This window comes from Hordeum vulgare, chromosome 5H (assembly GCF_904849725.1).
Source record: "Hordeum vulgare subsp. vulgare chromosome 5H, MorexV3_pseudomolecules_assembly, whole genome shotgun sequence".
Lineage (NCBI taxonomy): Eukaryota > Viridiplantae > Streptophyta > Magnoliopsida > Poales > Poaceae > Hordeum > Hordeum vulgare.
In genome coordinates this window covers 540,284,642-540,295,745 of record NC_058522.1, presented here as the reverse complement: position 1 = coordinate 540,295,745, position 11,104 = coordinate 540,284,642, and the positions used below count along the sequence as shown (strand labels likewise).

At 43.1% G+C, this 11,104-nt stretch overlaps 1 protein-coding gene across 1 annotated transcript; it reads left to right on the top strand.

Moving 5' to 3' along the window:
- Positions 1-1,676: 1,676 nt before the first annotated feature.
- LOC123398666 (chaperone protein ClpB1-like) lies at positions 1,677-4,746 on the top strand. Its single transcript, XM_045093116.1, has 6 exons — positions 1,677-2,532; positions 2,910-3,076; positions 3,259-3,599; positions 3,686-3,965; positions 4,051-4,248; positions 4,352-4,746. The coding sequence occupies exons 1-6, from the start codon at positions 1,677-1,679 to the stop codon at positions 4,511-4,513; spliced, it is 2,004 nt and encodes a 667-aa protein (XP_044949051.1). The 3' UTR covers positions 4,514-4,746.
- Positions 4,747-11,104: the final 6,358 nt, after the last annotated feature.

Here is an 11,104-nt window from a genome sequence, read left to right as displayed (position 1 = left end):
TCATCGCAGAACACTTTCCACTGATTTAGGTAGACTTCCAGCTTGGCAGGAATGCATTTGACACTTGTTCATGTACGCCCATGAAAAAGCAAAACCCGTTCCTTAATTTCCAAATGCTCGAGAAGAATTCTGGTTGATTACGTACCATCCAAAATACGTAGATTCCTCAGTTGCTGGTAGTCATCAAGCACAACAGATAAATATATAGTTCTAAATTCAATGACTTCATCACTAAAATTAAACATCGTTAGATGGTTTATGAACATAAATATGTTTTTTATTTTTTTATTATGTGTTTATTATATTGTCATGTCACTTGATGAAAATACTTCCTCTATTTTAATTTTACAGATTTTACTATGGACTACATACGGACGTATATAGACATATTTTAGATTCATTCATTTTGTTTTGTATATGATTCATCTTAAAATATCTAAAAAGACTTATATTTAAAAACATTAAGAAAAAAAATTCGTCGAAAAAGGAGAGAGATACGGATACGTCCGAAATCCCGTGTGTCCGTACCGGAACCGAATTCGTTCCGAAGGTGTCCGGAGAGAGATACGGATACGTCCGAAATCCCGTGTGTCCGTACCGGAACCGAATTCGTTCCGAAGGTGTCCGTTTCCAACATCCTTTGTTTCTATTTTATATATCGAGCCTCCCCAAAAAGACGAGCTTCCCTCCCGAGCGAACGACCAGATTCCCCAAGCGCGACAGTAGGGTTCCTAGCCGCCGCCGGCCAGAGCCTCCGCTGCCCTGCCGCCGGTACAGGAGCCCAGAAGCACCTCCCTCCGTCGAGCAGCCGCTCCCACCAGCAGAGCAGGCGCTCCCGCCCAGCAACGCCGCCGCCCGGAGCTTGCCGGCGACCAGTCCTGTCCATAGGCAGGTAGCCACCAACTCCCTCTCCCCTCATCCCCCCTCCCTCCTTCCTCTTGCATCATCCTCTGCCTGCTCAATTTTTTTTCCTGATTTTTGTGTTGGATGAGTGCCTGCTGTAGATTTCATACTGTTAGAAGAATATAATGATGATTATTTCTGGATGCGTACCTGCTGCCATGGTTTTTCTTTTTCCAGTGCATGTTCAAGTTTACATGGAAAGGATTTGGATTTTGCTTGATAGGTGCTTCTAGGGGCAAATGTGTGGTTTGATTTTCTTTTCTTTTTCAGATGAACAAATGTTTTGGTTTAAACTTGTTACCAGTGATTGACGATATATGAAGAGGAAATTATTAACTTGTTTTATCTCTGCACCGTCTTGGCCTGAAATCAAATCTTTAGCGCACTAACATGCAATTTGAGAGAGCACTAGGTTTGTCTTGGTTATACTGGCCCAAATTGGTTAACTCATTACTACTACTAGTGGTATTGTTGGCACCATACATGTCCCAAATCTTGTTTATGATTGGGAATATAATAATGCTACTGATACGCTGTGTTGTTGGTTATGCACGATACATGTCCCAAAATCTTGTTTACGATTGGGAATACAATAATGCTACTGATACGCTGTGTTGTTGATTATGCACGATACATGTCCCAAAATCTTGTTTACGATTGGGAATATAATGCTACTGATACGCTGTGTTGTTGATTAGGTACCCTCTCTCTCTCTATACATATGATCCATTGCTGTCTCTTTTCCATGTTCAGGTTAGGGCTTCTGTACCGCTATGAGAGGGGCCTACGATCCACTGCTCGGGGCACGGGTTGTGCAAGGAACTGTCTTCTATCGGCTGGGGGCTTTGTTAATGCAATCACAGAGTCGTATGTCTTTGATTTGGCGACGGGTAGAACCTTTGGTCTTCCTTGGAACAGCTGTTAGTTTGGGTTGGGCGGCATGGAACTACTATGATCGTAAATCAGCTCTGCGCACCTATGGACGACTCATGACCGGCAAGACAGTCGGACTGGTTGTCGGCCGTGATGATGAGATTGACCGCGTTATTTCCATCCTCTGCCGCAAGACCAAGAACTGCGCTGCGCTTGTTGGCCCCGCGGGGGTTGGCAAGACGGCTATCGCCGAGGGCCTCGCACAGCGCATCGCTACCGGCAAGGTACCTGCCACGCTCGCCGGGGCATGTGTCGTGGAGGTCGACCTTGGGGCCATGGTCGCCGGAACCAGGTATCGCGGTATGTTTGAGGAGCGAATGAAGAGCGTGATCAAGCAGGCGGAGAAAGCGGGTGGCAAGATAATTCTCTTCATTGATGAGGTGCACACGCTTCTTGGTGCTGGGGGTGCTGGTGGCCGTGGAGTTACTGATGCTTCCAGCATGCTTAAACCAGCGTTGGCCCGTGGTCGTATCCGCTGTGTAGGCGCTACGACTTTTGATGGTTACCGCAATTACATCGAGAAGGATCCTGCTCTCGAACGGCGATTCCAGAAGGTGCACATCGAGGAGCCAAGCACGCTGGCGACAATTGGCATTCTGCGGGGCCTAAAGCAGCAGTATGAACAGCACCATGGCCTGGAAATCGAAGATGCTGCTCTTGTTGCTGCTGCGCAGCTTGCTGGCCGCTACATCACTGGTGAGGAGTTTACTTGCTTCTATTGTTTCGAGAGGTGATTAGGATGTACATATGATATTTCTGTGGTTATGGTCTTCCCCATCTTAAGGCTCCATAGTTCATATGCTACTTAAACTATGCACATAGAGACTGTGCTGTGCGGTTCAAAGGCAAGAATATTGAAAAGGGCAAGAATGTTAGAGCCCCGTGAAGTACCCTTGTTGCATTGCAAACGTTAAGTTGAAATAATTCTCGAAATATAATGTTTACTGTGCTGTGCATATAAATTGATGGGGTAACCTGCACTGCATTTTTCCTTTATGCCATGTTGCACCCATGTGTCAATAATGATGTATATTGTATAAAACTAATGGATTTTGCTGCTGTCTTTATTGTAGGTCGTCAATTTCCAGATAAGGCTATTGATCTGATTGATGAGGCATGCAGTACCACAATAAAAAGGGTGATGCAAATTGACAACCAGGGAGAGGAATTGAATGCAAAGCAAAGTCGCTCTACAAATTCAGTGAAGGGAGCAACTGTTGTACCAAATGATGTTGCACACGTAAGCATTTTCCTCCCAATGACATGTGCATCTACTGTTTCAATCAATGAGATGTACTCCCTCCGTCCCAAAATAACTGTCTTAAGCTTAGTATAATTTTGTATTAGAGCTAGTACAAAGTCAAGACAGTTATTTTGGGACGGAGGGAGTATTTATCTTGATTCTAACGTTGTTATTTGAAGGTTGTGAGCCAATGGACTGGAATTCCTGTCTGTATACTTGAGCAAGCGGACAAGGATAAGTTAATCCACCTAGCGGACAGGCTGCATGAACGAGTTGTTGGCCAAGATGAAGCGGTAAATGTGGTTGCTGAAGCAGTATTACGTTCTAGGGCTGGCCTTAATCATCCTGGCCAGCCCATAGGATCTTTCCTGTTCTTGGGTTCAACCGGTGTTGGAAAGACAGAGCTTGCAAAAGCTCTTGCCGAGCAGCTATTTGCAAGTGAAAAGATGTTGGTTCGCTTTGACATGTCTGAATATATTGGCAGTGGATCTGTTTTGCGTCTCATTGGAGCACCCCCAAGGTAATCTGAATATATTTTGCAACAGTGCATTTCTTTTTAGTCTTTAGCTTCATTGATACTAATGCGTCTTTTGTAACTTCTTAAAGCCATCATGCCTGTGATGATGGTGGGCAACTGACTGAGAAAGTTAGGAGGCGCCCATACAGTGTCGTCCTTTTCGATGAGGTGGAGAAGGCAGATCCCTCGGTGTTGAACATATTTATTCAGCTTCTTGATGATGGTGTGTTGACCGACGGCAAAGGACGGACCGTTGATTTCAAGAATACCATCATCATTATGACCTCCAATTTAGGAGCAGAGCATCTCACAGCAGGAATGACCAGAGAAATCACAATGGATGTGGCACGTGAGCTTTTGATGAAACAGGTTTGTGAATCCCAGACTGCTGGTGTAAAGGCTTAGAAAACACTTCAAAGCCTGACTTTCTCATATATATATATTGTTTGTGCAGGTTCAGAAGCACTTCAAGCCTGAGTTACTCAACAGGCTGAGTGAGATTGTGGTATTTGAGCCGGTTTTGCATGACAAACTGAAAGAGATTGTGAAAATCCAAATGAAGAGCATCATTTCCAGGGTAGCTGACAAGGGCATCTCTCTTTTTGCAAGTGATGCCGCGTTGGCCGTGGTTTTATCGGAATCATACAATCCAGTATGCACAGCTTCTTTTCAAACTTAAAACTCATGGTCGGGCTTATGTTTTCATATATGTGTGTGTACGTTTTTGGTAACCATGCATGTTTTGTCTCTCACAGATGTATGGTGCAAGGCCCATAAGGAGATGGTTGCAGAAGAATGTGATGATTAAGCTGTCCCAAATGCTGGTCAATGGTGAAGCCAGTGAAGGCTCGACAATCTCCATTGATTCTACGGATGACAAGAAGCTCAAGTTTGAAGTAGTGAAGGTGGCGGAGTGATTGCGACACCGACAGTGATGATGTGGCTGTGGGTCCCACGTTCAAGACCTTGTAATGGGAGTTATTTTGATGACTGCACTTCAGTTGTGCCTCTTTCGCAAACTACCTCCAGCTAATACTAATTAAGATGTATATATACTAGCTATGTAATTGGAACAGAGCTTGCAGGCATGTTCGATATATTTCTTTCATGTTTTGATCCTGTACAAGAATTTGCAAATACAACAGTATCTCTGGTGGATATTTTTGTCCTTATAATTTTTTTACAACCATCTCACCGTTTATTACTTTGTCACGTGGATGTTGGTTTGCATACTTCCATTATACTCCCTCCGTTCCTAAATATAAGTCTTTTTAGAGGTTCAACTAATGTACTACATACGGATGTATATAGACATATTTTAGAGTATAGATTCATTCATTTTGCTTCGTATGTAGACACCTAGTGAAATATCTTAAAAGACTTATATTTAGGTACGGAGGGAGTAGATGGGTGAAAACTAACATTCAATTGAATCTGCTTGTATGTGCCAAGATCCAATGAAGCGCCTATTTATTAATACTTTGAGACGGGATGATGGATGAGTATACCAATTTGTGAAGTCAGGCTGATCTATCAATGTTACTGAAGATCATGGATGTTTTTTTTTTCTAACCTGTTTCATAATATCTTGGTTAGCCATGCATATTACTCACTCCATTCACAAATGTAAGATGTTTTGAACATTTATTAAGTATGAAGACATACAGACTGAAATGAAGGGGGGGGGGAGTATTTTACTTTCTTCCTAAGAGTTAGAGCATCTCTAGCCGTTTAGCCCCCTAGGACGCATTTTTTTCGCCGCTTGGGGGGCTGTCTGCGAAAACTTTGGCCTGCGGGGCAAATTTTTCACTGGTCTCCCACCCCACCCGGCCACATGAGGAGAGAGAGAGAGACAGGGAGAGGAGATATTTCTTTTTTGCATGCACATGGTGGACCTAGCAGAAAAAGGGAGGAGAGAGAGAGAGAGAGAGAGAGAGAGAGAGAGAGAGGAGAGAGCCTGACCGATGCGTTGGGGAACGTCGCATGGAAAACAAAAAATTTCCTACCCTCACGAAGATCAATCTATGGAGACTAACATCTACGAGAGAGGGAATGCATCTACATACCCTTGTAGATCGCTAAGCGGAAGCGTATATAACACGGTTGATGTACTCGAACGTCTTCGCGATCCAAATCGCAATCCGTCCCGCGATCCCATCACGATCCGTCCCGATCTAGTGCCAAACAGACGAGACCTCCGCGTTCAGCACACGTACAGCTTGATGACGTTTCCGCCTCCTTGATCTAACAAGCGAAGGCGGAGTGGTAGATGAGTTCCCCGTCAGCACGAAAGCGTGACGGTGGTGGTGGTGTAGCTGTCCCAGCAGGGCTTCGCCAAGCACAAGCGGAATATCTAGAGGAGGAGACGATCTAGAGGGAGAGGGAGAGGCTGCGTCCTGGCTTGTGTTGCTGCAGCCCTCCCTCCCCTCACATATATATAGGAGGAGAGGAGGAGGGAGGCGCCCTAGGGTTTCCCCTAGGGGTGGGGCGGCGACCAAGGGGGGTGCCTTGTCCCCCAAGGCAAGTGGCCGCCTCCCCTCTTGGCCCAACCCTAGCCCTAGCCGCATGGGCCTTAGGTGTGAGGGCCGGCCAGCCCACCAGGGGCTGGTGCGCCCCCTCTCACAGCCCATGGGGCCCTCTGGGGCAAGTGGACCTTCCCGTTGGACCCCCGGAACACTTCCGACAGTCGTGTAACAAAACCGGTAAGTCCCGGAACTTTTCCGAAACCCGAATACCAACTTCCCATATATCAATCTTTACACCCGGACCATTCCGGAGCTCCTCATGACATCCGGGATCTCATCCGGGACTCCGAACAACTTTCGGTTATCACCACACATAACTCATTAATACGAAAACGTCATCGAACCTGAAGTGTGCGGACCCTGCGGGTTCGAGAACTATGCAAACATGGCCGAGACACTCTTCGGTCAATAACCAATAGTGGGACCTGGATGTCCATATTGGCTCCTACATATTCTACGAAGATCTTTATTGGTCGAACCACAATGTCAAGGATTCAATCAATCCCGTATATTGTTCCCTTTGTCCATCGGTATGTTATTTGCCCGAGATTCGATCGGTATCTGCATACCTAGTTCAATCTCGTTACCGACAAGTCTCTTTACTCGTTCCGTAATATAGGATCCCGTGGCTAACTCTTTAGTCACATTGCTTGCAAGCTTGTTGTGATGTTGTATTACCGAGTGGGTCCTGAGATACCTCTCCGTCACACGTAGTGACAAATCCTAGTCTTGATCCATGCCAACTCAAGGGACACCCTCGGAGATACCTATAGAGCACATTTATAGTCACCCAGTTACGTTGCGACGGATACACACAAGGCTCCTTCGGTGTTATTGAGTTTCATGATCTCATGGTCATAGGAACAGATACTTGACATGCACAGAACAATAGCAATAAACTGACACGATCATATGCTACATTCATAGTTCGGGTCTTGTCCATCACATCATTCTCCTAATGATGTGATCCCGTTATCAAATGACAACTCATGTTTATGGCCAGGAAACCTTGACCATCTTTGATCAACGAGATAGCCCATCAGAGGCTCACTAGGGACACAATGTTGTCTGTGTACCCACACATGTACTTGAGTTTCCAATCAATACAATTCGAGCATGGATAATTAACGATTATCATGAACAAGGAAATATAATAATAACTAATTTATTAATGCCTCTAGGGCATATTTCCAACACTCTCCCACTTGCACTAGAGTCAATAATCTAGCTCACATCACTATGTGATTTACATTGTAATGAATCTAACACCCATACAGTTCTAGGATTTGATCATGTCTTGCTTGTGAGAGAGGTTTTTAGTCAATGGGTCTACAACATTCAGATCTGTGTGTACTTTACAAATCTCTATGTCATATATAGATGTTGCTACCACGCTCCACTTGGAACTATTCCAAATGACTGCTCCACTATACAAATTCGGTTTGCTACTCAGAGTAATCCAGAGATGTCAAAGTTTGTATCGACGCGACCCTTTACGACGAACTCTTTTATCACCTCCATAATCGAGAAACATTTCCTTAGTCCTCAAGTTACTAAGGATAATTTTGACTGCTATCCAGTGATCCATTCCTGGATCACTCTTGTACCCCTTGACAGACTCATGGCAACACACACATCAAGTGATTCGGGACTCCCTCTGGTGTTTTTAGGGTAGATGAGAATTTATAAGCCGAAGAACGGAGTCGGGAGGGCCACGATGGAGGCACAAGCCATCAGGGCACCCCCCATGCCGCACCCTCTTGCCTTGTGGGCCCCTCACGAGGCCCCAAAAATTTTCAGTGCAATTGGACTTCGTTTGGTATGGAAAACGTGAAAAATGAAAAACACACAGAAAACAACAAGTGGCAGTGGGCACTGGGTCAATAGGTTACTGCTAAAAATTAATATAAAATGGTAAATAAATAGCCCAAAAGTATTCTAGAATGTAATATATCAGCATGGAACAATAAAAAATTATAGATACGTTGGAGACGTATCAAGCATCCCCAAGCATAATTCCTGCTCGTCCTCGAGTAGGTAAATGATAAAAACATAATTTTTGATGTGACATGCTATCCATGATGTAACCTTATGCATGTATGCTCACTGAGAAACGATGAATTAACAAATATTAACATAGCAATACTTATAGGTATAAACAACAAATCATTAATCTTTCAAACATACGATCCTCAAAGATTGTTTTACCCCCATCCAACTTTATTATATTAGCAAGACATGGATCCATCTTCACCACATTAATACAAATGTCAAGCACCATGGTGTCCAAGTTAGGCAATTCGATCGTAGTTTTTCAATATGCATCAACTTTTTATTATTCATGAAATACATGAGCGTGAACCATTGGACATAGCATAAAGGTGGAATAGAATATGGTGGTAGATTTCAAATGGGTGAAAGTGGAGAAGATAGTCTCACATCAACTAGGTGTACCAACAAGCTATGGAGATTCCCGTTGATAGATATCAATGCGAGGAGTATGGATTGCCATGCAAATGATGCACAAGAGCTATAAGTGTATGAAAGCTCCGCTGAAGCTGATTGGGGTGTGCATCCAACTTGCTTGCTCATGAAGACCTCGGGCATTTGAGGAAGGCCATCATCGGACTATACAAGCAAAGTTTATGAAAAAGTGATCCCAACTAGCATATGAATGATATAGCACGAGACTCTCTATGTTAAGAACAAGACTCTCTATATGAAGAACAAGGTGCCACTTTGAGGCACAAGTGTGGTAAAGGATAGTAGAAAAGTACCTTATATATTTTTCTCGCATTCATCTTTTTTTCTCATGGTAGGATCATTTGGCTTCCCCATTTTTATTTCTTCACTGGGATAATGCTCCAATAATGATGATCATTGCACTTTTATTTACTTACAACTCAATATGAAAACTGATAGGATGATATGACTGTCAATGAATGCCTCTCCGAGTGTACCAGGAAGTGCAAAGATCTTGCGTGACATGCATAAAAAATATGATGAACATTGGCTTTGCCACAAATACTATGCCAGCTCTATATGATCATGCAAAGCATTATGATGATGAACGAACTAGTCATGTGAAGTGACAATGGCATTTGCATGGCAATATATCTCGGAATAGCTATGGTAATGACATGATAGGTAGGTATGGTGGATGTTTTGAGAAGGATATAAAAGGGTTTATGTGCAATAGAACGTATCACGTAACGGGTTTTGGATGCACCGGCAAAAGTTGCACCAACCCTCAAGGTGAGAACGGGTGATGTACAGTGCCAAAAAGGCTAGCAAATATGAGGACGTGAGAGTGCGTATGTCCTTGGTGTCACATTAGTCATGAAGAACTCATATACTTAGTTTTATCGCAAATCAAAGTACTACTCACATGCCCTCAGGGAGAGGGTTGGTAAGAATTAGCCATCGTGCGACTCCAACTCAAAACAACACAAGGATTTCAACGAGGAATAGAAATGCTCACACATCATCACCATGCCCTTTTAATTTTTTAGATGAACAAGAAGTTTAACATCTCTTAATATCGACACCTATGTGAATTAATAATAATGCAGTCACACCTTTTTCGTATCACCACATCAATATCATTATCCCACAATTTCTCTATATGTGCTACATGATGGTTTTTATCTTCACTTATTGAATACTCATTATTTTTTATCTAGTTTTATGACTCACGCAAATTACCGTCACTATTTGTCAAGCTCTCAAACAAATATAAGTGATGGACGAAAGCATAATATTTCTATAAAATCTACATGCCAACGTGCTAAAATAGATATAAGTGAAGAACTAGAGTAAGTGCTAAGCTCAAAAGATATAAGTGAAGCACATAGAGTATTCTAACAAATTGTGATGATGTGATATCTCTCTCAAATAGGTGCATCCAGAAAAGAATTATTGTCGAAAACTGAAAGTAAAATCAAACAAAAGCAAACAACGCTCCAAGCAAAACTCATATCATGTGATGAATAAAAAAATAGCTCCAACTAGCATAACGATGGATTGAGACGAAAAGAGAGGATGCCTTCCGGGGCATCCCCAAGGTTAGACTCTTGAGCCTTCCTAGAATATTAACTTGGGGTGCCTTGGGCATCCCCAAGCTTAGTCTTTTGCTTCTCCTCAATCCTTTGTCCATCAGGACAATACCCAAAACATGACTGCAATCACATAAAACTCACCAAAACTTCGTGAGATCCGTTAGTATAAGCAACATAGGTATTATTACCAAGCATTTATACAACATTTTGCTCGATGTTTTACACTTGCTACCTTGCTATTTTTATATTTTTAGATTAAAAAACCTATATCTACTATCCATACTACAACTGTATCACCATCTCTTCGTCGAACTAGTGCACCTATATAATTTGCCATTGTATTGGGTGTGTTGGGGACACAAGAGATTTTTATATTTGATTGCAGGGTTGTTTGAGAGAGGCCATCTTCACCCTACACCTCCCATGGATTGATAAACCTTAGGTCATCCACTTGAGGGAAAATTGCTATTGTTCAACAAAACTCTGCGCTTGGAAGCCCAACATAGTCTATAGGAATAAAGTTGTGTAGTAGACATTGATGACCCACAAGTATAGGGTATCTATTGTAGTCCTTTCGATAAGTAAGAGTGTCGAACCCAACGAGGAGCAGAAGGATCTGACAAGTGGTTTTCAGCAAGGTATTCTTTGCAAGCACTGAAATTATCGGTAACAGATAGTTGTGTGGTAAGATGATTCGTAGCAAGTAGCAAGCAACAATAGTAACAACAGTGTAGCAAAGTGGCTCAATCCCTTTTGTAGCAAGGGACAAGCCTGGACAAACTCTTATAGGAGGTAAAGCGCTCCCGAGGACACATGTGAATTTCTGTCAAGCTAGTTTTCATCATGTTCATATGATTCGCGTTCGCTACTTTGATAGTTTGATATGTGGGTGGACCGGCGCTTGGGTACTGCCCTTACTTGGAAA